Source organism: Esox lucius, chromosome 2 (assembly GCF_011004845.1).
Source record: "Esox lucius isolate fEsoLuc1 chromosome 2, fEsoLuc1.pri, whole genome shotgun sequence".
NCBI lineage: Eukaryota > Metazoa > Chordata > Actinopteri > Esociformes > Esocidae > Esox > Esox lucius.
In genome coordinates this window covers 21,716,823-21,739,171 of record NC_047570.1, presented here as the reverse complement: position 1 = coordinate 21,739,171, position 22,349 = coordinate 21,716,823, and the positions used below count along the sequence as shown (strand labels likewise).

Here is a 22,349-nt window from a genome sequence, read left to right as displayed (position 1 = left end):
TCATACTTTTGCTTCTGTCTCAGAGTCAGTAAAAAGAACAGACACCATTGTTTATGAAATATTATTTTTATCATTAGGGAACATGAGCCTCTGTTTACTCATTTTAATGATGAATGTACAACGTATGGGCCTCTGGTAAGTTAATGGTCTTCAAGAATTCAATCCAACAAAACAAAATAAAATGTTGGAGAGCACCATGGGAAATGTCATTTTTGCATGTAATAAATCAGTGGACCGTCAATGCACAGTAGCAACAAAATAGAGACTTAGATTTTAAAACAAAATGTCTCTTTAATTTGTAAGTGTCAACAGCAGTACAAAAGATGGAGTGATGGTGAGACTTTTTGTCACACAATTTCTTACTCTTTTACGGAAAAGGAGGAGACTTGAGGTAAATTAGCTTAAATAGGCAGTTATACAACCCACTCCTGCCTTGATACATAAATTGATTGAGTACATATAGAAAGATGATGTTACGTTACAATATGCCTGAATGCATCCTGTGGGGAAAAACAACCTAGATGCACATTACTAAGGTGCCTAGATACACCCAAATGTGTCACTTACCTGGTGTATCTTTGATATACTGTATTAATACTACCAAAACAGAGGAGACTGCTCTCCAATACATACAGTACCACTGTAGAATGATTTCACCTTAAGTTTACCTCACGTCAATACTGCACATGGAAACCAAAGACTTGCTGGTTTACATTTTAAAGCCAAGCAAAAGAACATTTTAGTACCTTTTTCCTTTTTTTATTTTAACAATAATATCCTTAGCAAATAGCTTTCCTTTTTTTTACTGTATAAAGAATGTGAACACAAATGTGACGGCAACCTTTTTTTAAGTTCAATTAAAAACTTTACAGTGGACTGTACAAGATATTATGATAAACTATTTACATTTTCAGAATTAAAACTTTTTTTCAAAGCAGCAACAGACACTATTTAATTTTCTCTAGTTACCCCCAAACAAAACCTGCCTATACCTGCCAAGAAATAGATTTCAATGCAGAAAACTGTATCAGGATGCCAGCGGTTTCAAAACAGCAATGGCCCCAACAACAGAAGAGCCACACACAGCACACAAAGCAAAGTACCATTCACAACTATATAAGTTGTCCCCAACAGCATATTGTACACTCCTGAACAGCAGCTAGCATGTCAGTCCAGCATGTCAGTGAATTGTGCTGATTAAATTAACACAGAGAACATTCTCACCATATACATCAAAAAGTTAAATGACAGAAATAAGAATTACAGTAAGTTGTGTGAAACATCATACACACTGTCCTCAGTTGTCAAATCTTGTTTGCATTTACATGGCTTAGACACAGATGGATTAATAAAAAAAATGTCATGACAAAAGTTTGCTGATGGCTGAATGGGCTAGCTTAAAAAAGAACCAGCAACACATAGAAGAGGACCTAGAATGACCACTAGTAGCTTGGCATTGTGCCACATCAAAACAAATACATACTTGCACACTCCCTCCAATTTCAGCTTACCAAGAAACATACTAGTGTTTTTAACAAAACATTGCTGATTAATAGAATCCTTTTTAGTTTATTCTAATTGTAAATGCAACAATGCATGCAGATTTGCCTTTACAACAAAACTTAATTTATGCTACTATCAACCCCCCTCAGGAAATATATGGCACATGACAGTATAACCACTGAGATCTGTGACAAACACATAACACATTGTTAGGGTCATGTTTGCACACACAAGTATAATAAAAACATACATGTTAAGTGCTTTTTGTTCAAATGAATTTTAAGCAATTGTCCTTATTAAAGATACAGAGCACCTTAACTGTGCTAAATGTGCATGTAATTATATAATGGATGATATATTTTTTTAAAGGCTCCTTAAATTTAACTGATTATTGAAGCTCAATGAATTATCTGAGGGAGGTCATTAATATGCTATCAAGTCAGGTGCCTGTCTGTCTGTCTCTGCTACAGTTCTGTCCAATACTGATCTTTTTCTACTGGGAGAAATATTCCTCATCTACTTGAGGTACAGTGACTTGTCAGTTTTAAGAACATGGATCAGCATACACTGATTGAAAGAAAAAAGAAACAGACAAAATACATAACTTATATCACTACGTACTCATGAACAAAAATATAATTATATTTCCTATGTTATATTTACAATAAAATCTATAAGCATTTTATTGAAAACAAACATTTTTGACTTCCAATTCATTAAACATCTGTTTTATTCTGTCTCTCTGATTGTCCTGTCATTATGTTCTACTGACAATTTTAGAGCCAACGGTGGCTAATAAATACAATAACATGTCTATACTCACTATAAAGCTTCAAATACAATATACAACACAAAACATGTGAACCAATAAAATGCGTTTCTGAAGTCCGGTATTTCTCAGCTAACCAGTTACTATGCAAGCCTTCTGTCGAGTTAACTGCTCAATATCTATCTTGCACACTGTCTCTCCCCTTGGCGGCCCTGGAGCTTAGACAAAGTGTTCATTCATTAAACGTGTCTTTGCATAAATAAACGAAACAAGTAGACAGAAAAATGACTCAAATCTGGTAACTGTGAGAACTAGCCCACAACTGACTTTTGTTCATTCTGGGTTTCACATTAGTCAGAATCGACAAAAATACAATTTATATCCAGTGCTTATAACACTTATGAAACCTTGTCTCCTTGCGAGATTTAAGCATTTTTTTCTTTTCTATTTTTACAAGCGCAGTCAAGTTTCAGTCCCATCGAGAGTCCTTTTTTTTTTTACCAGCCCACTGAATTGGTTTGGCATGGTCATAAACATATGTACAAATAAAAATACATACAAATCAACCAGCACACAGCTTAAAAATGTTGACCTGGAGGAAAATCAGTTTAAAGTTTGTGTATGGGAGTCAATCCTAGAAAAAAGCATTGTACCTAAAAATAGCAATAACAACAACGAAACTAGCCAACCAACCAAAACATTTTTAAATGAAATGTAAATTAATAATGAGGTGCTTAAAAACTTCTAAGACTTAAGATAAATGCTTTCAAACACAATACAACACAATAATAGCCAGCTCCGAATGGGTCAAGGAAAATAAAAAAGTACTTAAGAGCCATCTGTACCAATTAGACCTGAGAGAGTAATGCAGTGACCAGCAGTTGTAGGTGTTTTTTGCCATGCAACCAGCCAATGCTGGTGACCAGTCATTTGATCCTTTAAAAAACCTCTGGGCTTCATCTGAAATGCACAGGTTCAAGGGCACGGGCGAGAATAGCCGGGCTCATGCATTAATAATGCTGTATTTGAGTGATACCCACTCGTCAGTCATTTTAATAATCCCCCACAGCTTGATGTACTTGTTCCATCTGCTCGCCAGCGCCTAGCGACTTGGCCAGGGCTGGAGCCAGGGTGGAGGCCTCACCACCCGCGCTTTGATGGAGAGCACAATAAGTGCTCCTTATTGTTCCCCCTCTCTCCTCCCCCAGCCTTCCAGTGTCTGCCACTCTGAGCCAGATGGCACCCCCTGGGTGTGAGGGTTGCCAAACTTGCCATGGGCAGAGGTCGGGGTCAAGACAGGGCAGGGACAGTGAGGAGAAGGAGGAGCTTAGTCCTTCCAGCCTGTTGGAGGGGCATATTATAGACAGTAAGGCTTTGAACGCAGAGGAAAATAAAAAATAATATAAAACTGGTGTATTTTTTTTTATGTTTAAAGGACAATTAAAGAGGGTAAGGATTCAGTTTGTGACAAACTTAAGATTGTCACAAGATAAAGCACTATGATTGCATAATGCACATTTCATATTCTTTCTATATTAAAAGAAAATTTATTTTCTATTAATTTCAATACTAATTTTGTTTTTATCGAAAATAGACAACTGGCCATTATAAAAATGGAAAATACCAACTGGGATGAAAATTAATTAGTAAGTGTTAATAAGTAAGTGCATCAATGTAGAGATTCTTCACAGCTCTGTTGTGGTTCATTGATTAAATACTGTTATGTTTAATACAACTCATTATAATATGATACCTTGTAGCCATCTCATAAAGGAAACACTTCTTGCTTGTCTTACACACGTTATACCCTCACACTCAGTCTTTTGTCTTACACATGTTACACCCTCACACTCTGCCTTTTGTCTTAAGACTGTTGCAATACTGAATACATGGCATTAATGTATGCTCGGTTTTAAGACTATTTTGTGTCAATTTAAGATGTACAATGTCTAAAAAAGACTTAAGATAAAATAGAGTTTTAAGACCAAAGACTCTAAAACTTGCTGCCCCAGTAGGGGCTAAAGTGTTTAACCAAATGTAGTGTAGCTACACATTGTAAAACAGCAATTTGTGATTGTAATGCCCCCAAAGCTGCCTTTCACTGCCTTTCCAATCCTACAGATTGGATGCCTTTGGCCCCTTTGGCATTCTGGTTTGATTACAATTGCTCCGATTAAGAACTTGGTGAGTAAGACTAAGTTGGAAAGCAGCGAGTGAATGAGAGGAAAAGAGAGTGTTACAGTGCTCTGTGTTAGACTGGATGGTTAGCTGGGAAGGGACAGGGGCCTGTTGGTCACTGCACTGGTCTCCATGGAGAACAGCTGTCATTTTGAACAACCACACCTGAAGCTATCACATCACCTCCCGTTCTTGGCCTAGACACAGCACACTGTCTCCAGATTCCTGAGTGTATCACTATGGGAAGGTAAATAAAAGGAAAAAAAATGTTGAAGCCACACTAATGTACCAAGAGATTGTCTGTTAATAATGCAGTCTCATCTCTCAAGACTCTCCAATTTTGTTTTTAATTTGAAATGTTTGGCACATCTGCACAAAATTGTACAGTATGTTAATAATAATAAAATTAATAAGGGAGTCTGATGATTTCCCAGAATTCTGCTAATGTTCTGTCAGTTTTTTGTTATAATGAAATTCCAAATAGGTTGTTCTCTTAATAGTCTCAAAAAATTTTGATTTAAACATTCACAAGCTGTTGGCTGGCACAGCATACCTGAGTGAGAATATATAACTCCCATCAAAAACAGTAATAAAATCTATTAAAAGCATTTAACTGAAGAAAAAAATGTGTATCATAAGAAAATAAGTAAGACTAAGAACAATGGATTCATATCAAACATTACATTTCAAGTCCTGTCATCAAAAGTTGTGTAGGCAATAACCCAATTGTGTAAAAGTCTATGAACAAAACCAAAAAATAAATGATGGGATAGTAAAAAACAAACCAAAACTAACAAAACCAAACTGCTTCACACACAGTAAAAACATTTAAGACCGGTAGTAGTTGATTCTGACGGAGTCACATATGCATGCAGGCTCCTAAATGATACATCGGAACGCTTTGTTCTGTATTTTGTTCTTTTTTTTTTGTTTGTTTGTTTGTTTCTCTTCCTTCAGTTAGTCTTGGCTCTGTGTACGGTTCTCCAGTATGAATGTGTGTATGTCTCGGCTCTGATGTGGAGAGGCTTTAGTTGGCGCCGACGATGGGCTCCAGTGTCTCAGTCTCACTGCTGTAGTCCGATTTGGGTTCCTCATCGAAGTCCTCGTACATGTCCATCTCATCTACCTCTCCGTTGATGAGGGGGTCATTGGTTACCATGGCACAGGGCTCTATCTTCATGTTGTAGGTGCTCTGGATGACGGGAATGGCCGGCTCCGGGCTTGCTGAGGCACTGGAGCATTCTGACGTCATGTGAGGGGAGGGTGTGGTCGTTGCCATGGTTATGGCCCCAGGGTAGACCACGCCGGCACTGGTGCTGATGGGGATCTGCGGTTGTTGGCTGTAGAGAGAGAAAGTAAGAGAGAGACAACCAGAGAAGGAAAGAGAGAGAGACTATTAGAAAAGTTTCTGTTTCGTTGTTACAATCCACAGGCTAAATATTTTTAACAATCAGTTCTGGATTCTTTCTATAGGTGGATTTATTTTTTTACTTTTAATATATATGAAGGAAAATGTTTACAGTTACATAGGATTAGCAAATAAAGAAGGTTGAGAGTGTGTGTGCCACTTCAGTCAACCCGGAAGACGCCTTTACTTTAACTGACAGTATTAGCTAGAATGTGTTCCTACATAGGTGTGTTCTCAGCCAATGGTTCGGTGAAAATGATTTGGGAGAACAGTCATCATGACGGCACTTTTGAGTCTTTCTGAAATGGCACCCAGTTTATTAGAAACATAAAGTCAATTTGGTGGTTAATGTGCTCTCTCTTTCAATCTGGTGTTTTAGCAGTAATTGATACTCCAGCGATTGAATGGCTAACGGGTGACAAGGGAACACATGGAGAAGTCTACTCCTTACAGACCACACGCAGGAGCTAGCTCCAGACAGCTGCCCTCCATCGCTCTGTTAATCTATACTTATGCTTTAGATCCTGTAATAATGTCTGCATCTTTTTCTCTGCAATTACAGTAAGCGATTGTGTCAAATTGATAAATCAGAACTATTAAAAAACACTTCATAATAAAGCAGATCACAAAATGTGTTTGACTCAAATTGTTTGGAAATTGCCTAAGTCATGTAGAAAATGAAATGGCATTATTTTATTTATTTTGTTGAAACGAGAAAACTAGTTACAGTGGTATTCATTAACATCTATGTATTGCACGGGTTGTATAACATACATTATTTAACAAGCAAATGTGATGCATTTATATGGTGCATTTGAGGGACAGACCGTGTGACATGGGCAGACACACTACAATCATCTATAATGTAAACCCAGTGAAGAGTGTATGTTCTCAGGCAAAACGCCAACTGATTCCAGGGTAGTAATTTTGCCGTGTGTCTACGTGTGTGTGTCGCGCCTGTGCTCTAAGCCTGCCGTTCTTCACTGTGCACCTACCCCACAGTGAAGAACTGCCTCATCTCCTGCCGTCGCGAGCGCATCATCTGCTTGTACTCGCCGATGCGGAGCTTCTTCCCGTCGATGATGCAGGTTCTCTTGGGCCGGGGCTTGTACTTGTAGTTGGGGTACTTCTCCAGGTGGATCTTACTGAGCCGGGCCTGCTCCTCGTAGAAGGGCTGCTTCTCCTGGTTGGTCATGGACTTCCAGCGAGAGCCTGTAACAGACACACAGGAATTTGTAATTTGAAAACACTTTGAATGTACATTTTCTAAACGAAGGAGTAGAAAGGACTTGGGAATCAAATCTATTTACAAACTTTGGAAACAAAATTACTTATTGAAAACTACAATAATTAAAAACATTATAATATTTTGTTTAATTTAAAGATTGTTACTGTAATCGGCAAACAAAGTATTTCTCCTTGGACATCATTGCACGCATGATATAACAGAATATGTACTGTAAAAAATACTATGCATTTAACAGTGTTCAACACACTTCACATTAGTTGAATCAGTAAAACTAAATCAAGGTGCCCGGGGCAGATAGTGTTGCTCTTTCATTTTTATTCGACATTGTGTATGTAATTACTTAGGTCATTCCTTTAAATGAGAGTTTCAATGGTGGATACCATATCTAGTCCAGTAGCAGGATTGTGGGGACGATAAGAAAACTATACCCGGTCTGTAAATATTTTCTCGCTGCACTCCAGTGTCCTGCTGCTGCCTTGATGACAGCACTTTTAATAGCCGTGATCTATTGACTCTCAGCACAGTGGGGACGAGACCCATTTAGCCGCCGTCATTTTTCATGACCAACACTGACGGCAGTGACGTGGCGGTAAATCCATCTGTACGCCAGCACTGATTGAGCCACGGTGGCAAATCAGACAACATGCCACCCCCCAACTCCCACTGGTACCAGCTACAAATGTTTACGTCCACACAGACAGGTATTAACCACAGTTGGCTTCAGTTAGCACAGGGCATAGTAGATTAATTAAACACACACCTCAATGAGCATAACGTCATTACGAGATTAAAACCGTGCAAGGTTTAAGTAATAACCTGTCTGATTTGAATGTGCAGTTTTTTTTTTTTTTTTAAGATTTGGGAAAAAAGGTGAAAATATTTTCCACAAACGATGTTAGATGTCAGCGTTTGATCAACAGATCGTTTGGGTCTCCTGTCACGAACAGTAACAGGTTTGATTCTGTCCACCAGGCCATTTGCCTCCACAGTGTTTCACTGTTCCATGAATGGCGTTCTGTTTCTTCTTGTTATTAACATAGTGGTTTAAACACTACACGTTTATCACTAATGCCAACAACTAAACAGTCAAATGGTTATACCCAGCTGAGGGCAGATTTCAATGTGCGTGTGTGTGTTTGTGGGGCTATTGGGTCCTTGTTATTGCTTAAGTTCATAGTTTTGGTTGAGAGAGAACATTTAATTTTGTGGAAAGAACTTTTAAAAAATCCCCCCAAAAAAGTAAATTGTAATATCCTAACTTTCTGTACAAATTCGATCCTGCTCGGTAAAATGTAATCTGAACATAATTTAAATACAGGGATAGACTGCAATGGCAGAATGTGTGAAAGAGGCATAGCTGCAAGAGAACGGGAGACAGAGATGTAAGAGAGAAGGGAGTCTTACCCAGGATCTTGCTGATGTTGGAGTTGTGCATGTCTGGGAAGGCCTGGAGGATCTTGCGGCGCTCATCCTTGGCCCACACCATGAAGGCATTCATGGGCCTCTTGATGTGGGGCTCGTTGCTGTTCCTTCCCCGGGCTTCCCTGTAGACCCGCGCCTCGGCCGTACTGGTGCCTCCTGTAGGCCAACAATAATACTGTTGTGGTTTATCTGCTCCGGTACCAGAGCCATTCAGAGCTTTCCACCCTGGAAACACCAGAGCAGGAACAAAAAGCAGAAGAGAGAGCGAGGCGAGCTATTAATCAATTGCCATGAGCCGCGTTTGAGCCCTATCCCCAAAGGGCTGTCATCACTAAGACAAAGACCGGGGCTCAACTAAGAATGCTGTTCGCTCTCGCTCTGGGCTACTAAGGTTGTTGCTGAACTACAGGAAGCCCACAAACTTTTTTCCACTGGACCAGACTAGCCTTGACAACTGGCCTTGATGAACATTGTGAGAGCACTTATACCACCCTATGGATCATTTGGGTTATATCCAAAACCATAAGAAGAGGATCTTGACCTAAATGCATGTCGGAAATCATGTTTGGAGCTCGGCAGGCATTCTGTATTTGGTCCTATATCTTTTAAAAATATGTTGCCAGAAGTTTTAATTAAACAAAAAGGTGCGCCTACTTAAAAAACAAATATCATGTGAAGCCAAAAAAAATAAGAAAAAAAAAAAATCAAGAAGGGACGAGACGCTACCAAGTTCTTAATATAACATTCTTAGAAGGACTACTTAACTATTTTGGGGATTTGGAGAAAAAAAACACCAACCCATTTGCACACTTTACTAATACACTTGAAATATGAGCCTTTGAGGATAGAATTGCTTTAGCTGTGGTAAGTATACTTGAGTTGAGTATGATAGGCAACACTCACCAAAAAGCTATTTGGCATATTGTAAAAGTTGTGCGTTCCATTTTCCTGTTTGCCATCAAATTTAACAGCATCTTTTGTGCATCTCATAGCCTTGTAAATGATGAGTGAGAAACATACAGTGGCATAACACAGAAAATGCTAACCTCACCTGTTAACCTACACTGTAATTGTAATGTTTATAGAAAAGCATGACTCCAGGGTATTTTCTTGCAAATTATTCATGATACATTTTGGATGATCCACATGGTAGCATCCACATTAATGTAGAGGTATTTCAAAACATATTTTATTCCTATTTACAATCAAAGTAACTCCAGAAGTGTTCAGAGCCAAAGTAACATAAATGTGTCACAGTCCATTGACTCTTGGACCTCAATATACTTTCAGGATAAGGAACATCCTTCAAGTAGTAAAATAGTGAAATACTCCTTTATGCCTTACACGCATTTACTGCTACACATACACGCATTCACACAACACACACATTGTGTGTGATGAGAACGTGTCGACTCACGCACAGAACTTGCTGTTTCTTAATCAGGCCATTCTCAATCAGCATATGAGAAGAGTCTCTCTGTCTCTCCGAAGTAAACTGTACATCAGCCTGATAATGATTTCTGTTTGCATGCACATTTGCTTCCTTTTATATGTAAGATGTGAAAGAATTTAATAAAAGCTGTATGAATATTTAAACAAACAAAAACATGTTGATAAACAAGGTTTGAAAAATAAGACAAAAAAAAAAAAGCTTTCCATATGCTACCATCCATCTTTAATGATCCAAAATCTGGAAAAGAAAGCTTGGGATGACTCATGCATATTTCATCATCCACATGTGAAGTGTTCTCATTAGGATTCTCCACAAGCTTGCCGTCTTGGCACACGTTACCTGCGGTTTGATTTCTATTATTACTTCAGTTGATAAACAAAATCAAGCTGTTAATGAGTAATGGAGCGCTGTGCTGCTCCGTGATTGATTCACTATCCAAAGACACATTCACTCCTGTTCAAGGCAGTGCAGAGAAGAGCTGGTCAGACTTAGGGCGACGGGGACACACTCAACTTTAGATGTGCTGCAGCTGGAACTATCCCAAGGAGTTTAAAGAAACACTGGCAGAGTAACAGGGACACACACACACACTATACAGGATCACAGACATATTGTTCATTAGAAGTCTATTTCATGAAAACCTGTGATACTGTGCTGACATATGTACATACTGAAGTCCCTTCTGGGCTGGTGTTGGACTGCTTCGACCACACTGATAAGATGAATTGAGGTCCGGTCTAAGTAGACCTTGGACTGTGGTTCAGGTCTGGCTGTCCAGCAGGAGGCCCTATTCTCCAAGGCTCCAACTGGGCTGTGCCTCCACTCAGGACATACAAATCCATTTATACCAGCTCATGTTTAACAGCCATACCAACACATTCATAATACAGAAAGGCTTTCCTTTATCTGGGAGACCAGTGCAATTTGCCTTTTCACCTCGTCACGGTACATCAGCCAGAGCCCTGGGGACTTAGCTCTTGTCATTTAGCCTCTGGCAGGGAGCGTCCTCAAAGCCACAGTCGTATCAGGCATCTGACGGTCAGACAGCTCTCATCTGCCTGCCACACACTGTGCATGGATGGATATACAGTGGGGAGGAACAAGTATTTGATACACTACTGATTTTGCAGGTGTTCCTACTTACAAAGCATGTAGAGGTCTGTCATTTTTATCATAGGTACACTTCAACTGTGAGAGACGGATTAATTTGCATTTTATTGCATGACATATGTATTTGATCACCTACCAAACCAGTAAGAATTCCGGCTCTCACAGACCTGTTAGTTTTTCTTTAAGAAGCCCTCCTGTTCTCCACTCATTACCTGTATTAACTGCACCTGTTTGAACTCGTTAATTGTATTAAAGACACCTGTCCACACACTCAATCAAACAGACTCCAACCTCTCCACAATGGCCAAGACCAGAGAGCTATGTAAGGACATCAGGGATAAAATTGGCTGGGATGGGCTACAGGACAATAGGCAAGCAGCTTGGTGAGAAGGCAACAACTGTTGGCGCAATTATTAGAAAATGGAAGAAGTTCAAGATGACGGTCAATCTCCCTCGGTCTGGGGCTCCATGTAAGATCTCACCTCATGGGGCATGAATGATCATGAGGAAGGTGAGGGATTAGCCCAGAACTACACGGCAGGACCTGGTCAATGACCTGAAGAGAGCTGGGACCACAGTCTCAAAGAAAACCATTAATAACACTACGCCGTCATGGATTAAAATCCTGCAGCGCACACAAGGTCCCCCTGCTCAAGCCAGCGCATGTCCAGGCCTGTCTGAAATTTGCCAATGACCATCTGGATGATCCAGAGGAGGAATGGGAGAAGGTCATTGTGTTCTGCTGAGACAAAAATAGAGCTTTTTGGTCTAAACTCCACTTGCCGTGTTTGGAGGAAGAAGATGGATGAGTACAACCCCAAGAACACCATCCCAACCATGAAGCATGGAGGTGGAAACATCATTCTTTGGGGTTGCTTTTCTGCAAAGGGGACAGGACGATTGCACCGTATTGAAGGGAGGATGGATGGGGCCATGTATCACGAGATCTTGGCCAACAACCTCCTTCCCTCAGTAAGAGCATTGAAGATGGGTCGTGGCTGGGTCTTCCAGCATGAGAACGACCCGAAACACACAGCCAGGGCAACTAAGGAGTGGCTCCGTAAGAAGCATCTCAATGTCCTGGAGTGGCCTAGCCAGTCTCCAGACCTGAACCCAGCTGAAAGTCTGTATTGCCCAGTGACAGCCCCGAAACCTGAAGGATCTGGAGAAGGTCTGTATGGAGGAGTGGGCCAAAATCACTAATGCAGTTTGTGCAAACCTGGTCAAGAACTACAGGAAACGTATGATCTCTGTAATTGCAAACAGGTTTCTGTTCCAAATATTAAGTTCTGCTTTTCTGATATATCAAATACTTATGTCATGCAATAAAATGCAAATTAATTACTTAAAAATCCTACAATGTGATTATCTAGATTTTGTTTTAGATTCTGTCACTCACAGTTGAAGTGTACCTATGATAAAAATTACAGACTTCTACATGCTTTGTAAGTGGGAAAACCTACAAAATCGGCAGTGTATCAAATACTTGTTCTCACCACTGTAGCTACCTCTGTGGCCCACACTGGCCTGCAGCATACTGCTCATGACTGTCCTCCTTCAGAGCCCTAGGAGAGGCACAGGTCAAAACGCCCAAGGCTTTCCTTTCCCATTCTCCACGTGAATGCCTGCGTCTCAACAAATATACACACATTCGCAAGCCCCAAATCCCTCTCCTCTCTTCTACAAACCTCCCATTAACACATACCTGAACACGTGTGCTGTAGAGAAAAAAAAAGAAGCCTGCATGCCTTTATTTCCCTGCCGTCAGGATTCAGGAATAATACACTACCTGCACTGCCACCGTCCCCACAGTACATTCATTTCATTTAGCAGGCACTCACTGTACAGGATAAATTGATTTCACTTTGTTTGGTTTTGACAGCCATGTTTATTGTGCAATGAAATGTGGTGTGGCGTGGGGCTGACAGTATCCATCAACGCAGGCCAATCTGCTGACTGCCGGGCCAGATGAAGGTATTCATTAGGCCACGAGCGCAGCGCTCACTCAGACACGACAGCCAGTGTCTGCGCCCCGGGATCGCTCGCTCTAATTTACGATGCCCCCCGTGCCATTACTCTGCCAGTGACACTGATTCAGCAATTTATATACTGGCATGCATGCGTACGGGCAGAGGTGAGCCTCTTATGAGGAGGGGGACACAACATGGTCCGCCACCCCAACACCAGTGCCAGGAAACACACCACTTCAATCAGTCCATTAGAGAGGAGGCCTGTGAAGCCCTGGGTTCTGGTTCGCCAGGCGGCAGACAACGGGCCCCGCATCAGCAAGCCATGAAGGGGAAATGTAAGGCTCTTCTACACGGCTCTATAACACTCTGCTGTTCTGGCTCTGAGCGTGAGGCGGTGCTACCCTGCTGGGGTGCTAGCAGATCCAGATTTAGAGAGTCTGTCGGGGACTGGGAGCAGGGCAGACCGCAAGAATGAGCCCGACACTGGGGTAAAGCAGGCTAAGGGCCCTGTGATGCCAACATTCCATGGGGACACAGGGCCGCCTGCATCCGTCCCTGTCACTGGTGGTCCCAGTCCCCTTCTAGTTGGCCCTGCCCCCTTCCATGATATGCTATAATCAGAAGCAGCAGCCATGGAGGCAGCATGGCCTACAGTTCACCTAGCATCACCCCAGAACAGCAACATGCAATTTACAATACTCTCTTCAAACACCAAACACCGTTCTGACATTTGCAAATGAACATTAATTGGTGTTTTTTTGGAGCAGCGTGTGGGGGAAGCAGTTAGGTAAGATTGTGTAAATAAATACAGATGTTTAGCAGTGACGGGCAGCCCCTGGGTGGGGGCAGGGGCGGGCGTTTGCTTAATAGAATTTATTGTGATTCATGAGGCCTGCAGCTCAATGTGACGGAGCGATATGAGAATCTCCTTTTAATTTGTCTCTCCAACGGACTGAAGATGAGCAGCATGAATTACAGGGAGCGAGTGTGAAAGAAGGGGAGGGGAGGGGTTACAGAGAGAGAGAGAGAGGAGGGATGGGAGAGAGAGGGAAAGAGTGAATGTAATAAGAAGGGGAGAAAGACATTTCGAAAATAGGGGAAGAGAGAGAGAGAGGGAACAAAATTAGAAACAAAATAGAGATTGTAGGGAAGCTCAATGACTTATCACACCTGTGTTGCAGGCCCAGACTCAACCTGTGTACCGATATGAGCCAGAGGGCTGTGCTGCCCCTCTCTTCCCTTCCACTTTTGTTCTGAGGGAACACACGACTGTCACCCAGGAATCCGCTCAGGAGGAACAGCCTCAGTGAGCAGGCAACAATCACGCCAACCTGCCAAACCCTCCCCTCTCCCTGCCCAGAGGGATCAAATCAAACACCTTGCATCAAAGGCATTTACTGCTGACAATAAGGCCTTTCCCTCTGAGGAAGGGGGATCAGCCCTCATTCATGTGTATGGAGAGATATGACACATGCAGCTCTCAGCACCCCTATTCTAGACATGGCTTATAGTCTGCTAATTAAACCATTACAAATTACAAGTGATTTAAGCCATACTTTAACATGCCGATCTGCTGCTTTTTGTCCCTCCGAAGTTCGATGCTTTGAATTCTGCTATTTGTATGTGTGTACAGGAACAAACGGCTGACAGGTTAGCACTTGCATGCTAGAGCTCTTACTTTTGACTTCTTCACCCCCCCCCCCCCCCTTGCATGCCATCAGCCTTAAAGTAAGGCAAGGTACATTCCTGTTCACACCTCACTATTCCAGAATGAATCAATAAAACCTGGATGACCTGGGCTGACAAGCGCTTACTCTGTCTGGGCCTCAAAAACATGCAAAACAAATCTCCCATCATGGAGGACTATGGGAATGGGACACATAGAAACATACACACACATCCACAGACACAAGCATGGACCTGCACACACACGCGCACACACTCACACTTGTAAGACATTAAATTGCTGAAGGGTTTATGATACATACAGTGATTATTGTAAAGAAATAGTTAAAGGGAAAAAAATATGTTTTGTCTTGCCATCAAACATGGTTTTGAATAACTGTTTTAGGAATAGGCACATTTTTAAAAGGCATAACAATTACACAACCAATTAACCCCACTACCTCCTCTAATTGAGTATTGGTCTAAAAGAGAATAGCATATCATAAATAGCATATTTATTCAATGTATAGAAAAGGTAGTTGCCTCCTTTTTGGCACTGAATGTTTTTCAACCAAAACCAAAAAAGGGAACGAGCATGAATAAACTGCAAAATATTTGGATACTTATTTCATTTAATTAATTATGGAAAGTTAAGCATCCAATGTGTGAACAAAATTTGTGACTCTACCTTAAGCATCGATAACCACAACACATCACTTCCTGAAGTTAATGATCAGTTTCTCACAAAGCTGTGAGGAATTTTGGCCTCATTCCTCCATGCATAATTGCTTTAACACTGCAACATTTCTGGGTTTAGGGATAGGGTTAGTCTACAACCTATCAATGGAATTTAGGTCTGGATTTTGAATAGACTATTCCCAAAAAAAAATCATACATTTTATTGTAGACTTGCTAATGTGTTTCAGGTTGTTTTCGTGAGCTTCATGACCCATCTGCACTTCAATTTTAGCACACCGAATAAATTACTTGACATACTCCAGAATGTCATGGTTCCTTCAATAATGGCAAGTTGTCCAGGTGCAACAAAGCATCCCAAAACCATTACACTGCCGTCACCATGCATGATCCTTGGTATTAGGGATTGACCGATATCGATATATCGGATCTCCGCCGATAAGGCAATTTTAATCAATTCGCTATTGCCATGTTCTATTGGCTTCTCTATGATAGTCCCTCTACATATGAAACCCAAGTGCATCATGAAGTGTTGATTGAAAAATGTTGATGCCGCTAACAGAAAGATCCATCAGGACGTGTGCATGCTCTTGCTCTACTCTCCCACAGTAAGGTGAGATTATATGTATTGGAAAACGAATGAGTTGCAATGACGACCAGAATGTAACTCCTTTTACAAATATTAGTTCAATTTCTTTTTCTAGTAATGTGTGTGGGTATGCATACAATAAGCTAGCTTGTCAATAAATATAGGGAGGCTAAACCGCTAGCCAATAACCTAGCTAGTTAACTTGATAATTAACCCGCCACTCGTTTCGCTCATAACAACGTGCCCGGACATGTATACAACAAGTAAGCAAGCAAGTAGCAAAGTGAGCAAAGAAAGTGGATAGTTAATAGGAACTATTTTCAACAGTAATTAATCCTCTTCTTTAAAATGGTCATAACTAAGTAACTTAAATGAAAAGATAAATAGTTGGTTTGCTGGTTAGGTTATCTTTTGAACATTCACCATTTAGGCAACAAACCATTTGATAAACTGTGTTCCAGGATGATCGGAATTTTGTGGGCCGCTCGGCCTGACATCAAATTCTCTTTCCTGTTTCAATCTCTCTGGCGCACAAAGGTCTAAACAATGGCATACAGCTAAAGTGGCCAACTGGCTTATTTAGAATTTCTTTAAGTGACGTTATAGCAGCGTAGGAAAATAAGAGTTTATGTCAGCTTAGGAAAGTAAGAGTTTTCGTGCAGAATGGAAATACATAGGAATTTTAGATTCATTTAGGAAAGAGATGCTGGAATGATCATAAATATCCTTGACTGGACCAATTTGTTTTTATTTGCTCTGGATTCTTAGTAAAAGACACATGCACACAAACAAAATATTGAACGATGGATTTAACTGTGTGTGGAAGTTGAAATGCCCAGCATATTTGCACAGTTAACAAATGTGTGGTAATTAAATAAACTGGGCAACTAGGCATCCACATTTTTGCATTTCATAATAATAATTATCGGCAGAAAATATCAGCCCCCCAAATCATCCACAATCGGTATTGGCATCAGCGCTAAATCCATATCAGTTGATCCCCACTTGGTATCCCCATGGTTAATGTGGAATGCAACGTTTGGTTTTCGTCAGACATAACATTGACAAAAATGATCCACTTTTGACTCATCTGTCCAAAGAACATTGTTCCAAAGCTTGAAGAACATCCAGGAGATTTTTTGGCAAAATCGAGACAAGCATTAAATGATCTTCTAAGTGATCAGTTATTTCCGCCTTGCTACTTTGCCATGAGTCATCATGGTGGTGTCATGAACATTGACCCAAGTCAGATAGGCCTGCGGATTCCAGGATGTTGTTCTACCATTCTTTGTGACTTCCTGGATGATTTTATGCCTTGCTCTTGGGATAGAGTTTTGCAGGACGGCAACTCCTGAAGATTGACTTAGATCCCATACTTTCAATACGGCTCTGACTGTGGTTTGGTGCAGCCCTAGAACCAACTGAAGATTGCATGTTTGATACACTAGTACACCATACAAATGAACCAAGCGGCATATTTTGATTCAACATATGGTTGTTTTGTTCTCTCAGACTTCCTCTGTATACGTAGCGCAAAAATCCACAAAGATCTGACCAAATTTACTGGTAAAAATGTGCCAAGAATGGGGAAATCCAGACACAAATATATGTATAAACTTAAAACAGGTTCTGTTATTAACTACCAAATGGTTTCATTCAGTCATCAGGCTGGCCCAGTGGTCTAAGGCCCTGCATCCGGAGTGTTCATATATGATGTATTTCTTTAACTCTAAAGCCAGGATCCACAAGGCCATGAAGTCCACTCTGAAAAAGCAGCAGTAGACATTCGAAACTCTTAACGAACAACCCTCCAGATCTCAGATGAATGTGCATCAATAGTTTGGATTTGTAACTATTTCCGAAGCTTTCTGATGTATTATTCAATAGATTTGCAATGTATAATATTTATTTATTTGTTTGTTTTTTCATCTTGTGATTTATTTTACATGCTATCAGATTGTCGGAAGGGAGGGCGGACCTTTTAATATATATTATGAAATATATTATTTTGTGAATCCTACGTATTGAAATAATAATAAAAATACATCAATAATTAATATGCAAGTGTAAAAATGCATGTAGCAGCTAGGAGCCTCTATTTTCTTTCTGTTTTCTTTGGGTTTATTCAACTTCTGTTTTTGTTGGGGAAAAGGATCCAGCTGATTGAACTAATATTGCAGTTATTTTAACTGATATCCCTCTGTCTAAAGCAATCTAGCAGTTTGTTTTGTAATAAACAGCCTTCTTTGGAAACATTCAGTGCAATAAAAGTCTGTCTGTAATTTCTATGGCTTCTGGTTAAGAAAAAGAGCAACGGCTTTAAACAATCATCTGCTAGTAAACTAAACAACAACTCAAACAAACACTTCACTGTATATGTGCTTTTCTTGTACAACAAAAGCAAAAAACGTCTGTTCCTCTTAAAGACTCAAATGTTTTCTTATTCACCTTTTTGCGGTCGGCTGAGACTGTTGTGTGCCCTGCTTCATTTCAGTTCATTGAGTATACTAAACTGCACTTTAAAGCAGTGATTAGTGTGGGTGGACAGCAGTATGACATTGTCCTGTGTAAATGCGGCAATACTTTGTGTGCTGACATCTGTAGTTTTTTATTAAAACTGCATTTTATGTGATGTTGAAGCTGAAGTCTACCCACACTAATCACTGCTCAACTCCACATAAAGCGGTTGAGTGTACTCAGCTACATTTAGATTACCTCTGTTTCCTGCCTTCCTGAATCTCTCCACTCCCCCCTTTGTTCTACTGGGACTCTCTCTGGCAGCGGTGCGACCCGCCGCCACACTCCTTCTACCAAGCCATATGTGAATGAACAAAGGGGTTGGGCTGAGGTCTTTTGTGGTATTTGTTAATGTTTTTCATCTGAGTTTAAATATCTAATGACTTTGTGGTGAGCTGCTGCATGTGGCTCGTGGCTTTGCAAAATGAAGGAAATTCTATCTATTTCCATACCACGCCACTATTTTCCAATGGCCCTAGTTAGAAATTGAGCAGCTGTTCATTTGGTTGTTGCATGCTTTGCAAATGTTGGTTTAAACAACAGAAAGTAATCTTTGAAATTCAACTGACGACAGAGTCATGCTGTACAGTGGACTTCTGAATGGCACTTTTCCCCCTCCACACTGGGTCATTTGTGTTAATAAACCCACAGTCACTAGGTAGCAGGTACACCCTGTTCACTGTGTAGTCAAATAATCCCGGTAGTTTGCTGGACTGTTAGTGTTGCTGTGAAATACTGTGACGCAGAACAAACATTTACGGCTTTAAAATAGTGAATCATTTACGTGGCACCTGGCTCATCCTCAAAGATCTAGTGGAGATGGCAGTTAAGGGCAATTTTTTTAGTTGGAAAAAAGCTAAATAATATAGCATTTTTCTTTTATAATTGTTACATTATTGTAATATTTACTATGCTCAAAGTGAATATGTATTTTCTTGGATTTGCTCAACGCAATGCCTCCACAAGAACTTAAAAAGTAAACATGGATTTTGTTATCCAAAGTGTAAACATGTTCGGGTTGTAAAAAGAGACTTTTTAATGCGGTGGGCATCATCATAAAACCATGTTCACATCATTCATCTGTTGGTGCTATTGAAACAAACAGATATTCGTAGAGAGAGATGAAATGGTGACTGTGTTAGAGAGCTATGTGCATGGCCCTGGCTTCAATCCACCACCCTCTCTCGCTCTCCCTGGGAAGAGGACCTCTGTGGCCCCTGCTTCTACTCTCCTCCCTGCCTCCTCCTAATCCATAGCCCGCTGGGAACTCACTGCCTAGAGGCGTCTGGTGCTAGCCTTTCCCTTGGCCCTGCACAGGACATAAAAGGGCACGACTGAGCCCTGACGACAGTGGGGATTGGTGCCCACCCTGCTCCTGTCCTGACTCCACAGTAGCCACAGAAGAAAGGTTCCCACTGCGGAGATGTTGGTGACCTATAGAACATCTGCTCTGAGGGCCATAGGGGTGGGACCAATTTTTCTGCGGTTGACGACGTGGGAACTATCCCTCCACGGCCACTAACTGCGCCTCTAATCCTGATTTGATGGGTGTGATGTGAAAGCAGATATGTCAACTAATTTATGTTTCAGCTCTGACTTCGTCAACAAGCAGGTTTATGAGGTAGACCGCACAATTTGTGAAAGCTGTATATTGTAATTATTTTGAAATGATGGGAAATGGGAAAATTGGTGGGAAATGTTTTAAGCTGGATTTTAGAACCAATCCGAAAGTGAAGAGGGCTCTTTCATTGTCCTGAGAAATATCTCTACCTCCATCTTGAGAATGTTTCAGCTTCTAAGGTGAGCCTGATTCATTTTCTGTCTGCTCATGGCTCTGAAGTGCCATGGAAACTGCCACAAATATTTACATCAGACAAACATTGGTGCATCGAGGCGGTCCCCATCACTGTTTACGCTCCAGGCCACAAAGGGAGATGACGTTTTGTCACACGGGTGCTACACAAATTTACACGTCTGTGCCCAGGACCTCAAACAAGCACAGCGGCTGCTGGGGCTAGGCCTGGAGAAGGGCCAGCTTTGTCCTCAGGCACCCTGTCTTCCCCGCACCTACCTGTGAAAACCAGGGAGCGGCGGGTGCCTTCAAACTACCACTATCCCCAACCTACCTAACTTACTGGTCTGGCAGCCTCCTCAACACTATCCCCAACCTGCCTAACTTACTGGTCTGGCAGCCCTCTCAACACTGTCCCCAACTTACCCAACTTACTGGTCTGGCAGCCCTCTCAACACTGTTCCCAACCTACCTAACTTACTGGTCTGGCAGCCTCCTCAACACTGTTCCCAACCTACCCAACTTACTGGTCTGGCAGCCCTCTCAACACTGTTCCCAACCTACCCAACTTACTGGTCTGGCAGCCCTCTCAACACTGTTCCCAACCTACCTAACTTACTGGTCTGGCAGCCCTCTCAACACTGTTCCCAACCTACCTAACTTACTGGTCTGGCAGCCCTCTCAACACTGTTCCCAACCTACCCAACTTACTGGTCTGGCAGCCCTCTCAACACTGTTCCCAACCTACCTAACTTACTGGTCTGGCAGCCCTCTCAACACTGTTCCCAACCTACCCAACTTACTGGTCTGGCAGCCCTCTCAACACTGTTCCCAACCTACCTAACTTACTGGTCTGGCAGCCCTCTCAACACACTCTGCTCCTCTGTGGAAGCAATCTGCATTGGAGAGGAATCCAGGGAGCCGTCTAGTGACATCATTGTAACAACATACAAATAAATAGAGGGCTTGTCAGCTTGAGAAATAGGGACAAGTACTTACCATCCAGATCCTCTGGCCTGGTGAGGTCGATGACTCTGTGTCCAATCTTGCCATCCTCGCCCAGCTTGCTAAGGTGATGGTGCCCAAGGCTCTCAAAGTGTGCCCGCTCCTATAGTACAGAGAAACCAATAGAGAGACAGAGAGAGAATGAGGAACCTGAACAAACTGTTGCATAAACAGTGTGCCTCTTTATACCAAGAGAATAGCTGATCAGTAGAACAAATGAATTAGTCATCTCTGAAATACATTATTTCTGAGAAATAAATGCTAGCTCTATTGTAGAGCAGCTCTTTCCATAATTTAACTGGATTGAGCCTGCCTTTATCATCCTTGCTGGCTTTCAGCCAACGCTATAATGTATGACAGGAGGGAGGCACAGACAGCAAGAGCCATGGGTGCTGTAAACAGACTTACAGAGGAATACTTTGTTATCCTGAACACACAATAGGGGCCTGGACCCCCTCTTTGCAATGCCCAGAATCTCTATCTGTCTATCTGACTGTCTGGAGCTTGCGCCCAGAACTCCGCAGCCATCACTTATTCAGAGCTCATGCTTTAAAGAACACACCGTGTTTTCCCTTTTGTCATGTCACTTTAGACTCAGATTCAACTTGGCATCATGTTGTACTTGCCGCACAATAAAACCCTGTCATTCAGCTCGCCTGTGACAATATTAAATGTCATGTCCGTGTGCATTTACAGAATGAAATAACAGCTTTCGTGGCCCTCTGAATAGTTGCTGCACATTACACTTAATGTATTATGCAGGGGGAGAGTGCCGACTGCTGCTCACTTCATTGTTAAATGACCTAGTTGGGCAGTGAATGCGCAGGGCATTAGCACAGGCTGTCTTCCTCTCTAAAGACTCAAGTAGGAGATGGACACTTTGACTCGGCATGGTACAAATAATCTCTTCCCCTCGGATTCGCCTGGAAAACACTAAAAGCAGGCATGTTGCCGGGTTTCAGCCGAGACCATTTGTTTTACTCCCTGGGTGACCATTCAATCTCTGCCAAAGGTGCGCTGTGT

The 22,349-nt window shown here is 41.5% G+C and overlaps 1 protein-coding gene across 19 annotated transcripts in view; it reads right to left on the bottom strand.

Annotated features, from left to right (window-relative positions):
• Nucleotides 1–271: 271 nt before the first annotated feature.
• sox6 (SRY-box transcription factor 6) overlaps nt 272–22,349 on the bottom strand; it is a 173,888-nt gene continuing 151,810 nt past the window's right edge. For 14 of the 19 annotated variants that reach the window (XM_029125251.2, XM_029125257.2, XM_029125256.2 and 11 more), the window contains 4 exons: nt 21,321–21,429; nt 8,512–8,754; nt 6,854–7,070; nt 272–5,790 (listed from right to left, as the gene is read on the bottom strand). In XM_029125251.2, the coding sequence (XP_028981084.1) occupies nt 5,478–5,790; nt 6,854–7,070; nt 8,512–8,754; nt 21,321–21,429 (882 nt within the window). In that variant the 3' untranslated portion in view covers nt 272–5,477. The remainder of the gene's footprint in view (nt 5,791–6,853; nt 7,071–8,511; nt 8,755–21,320; nt 21,430–22,349) is intronic. The other 5 variants (XM_029125242.2, XM_029125243.2, XM_029125245.2 and 2 more) reach the window with 2 other exon arrangements.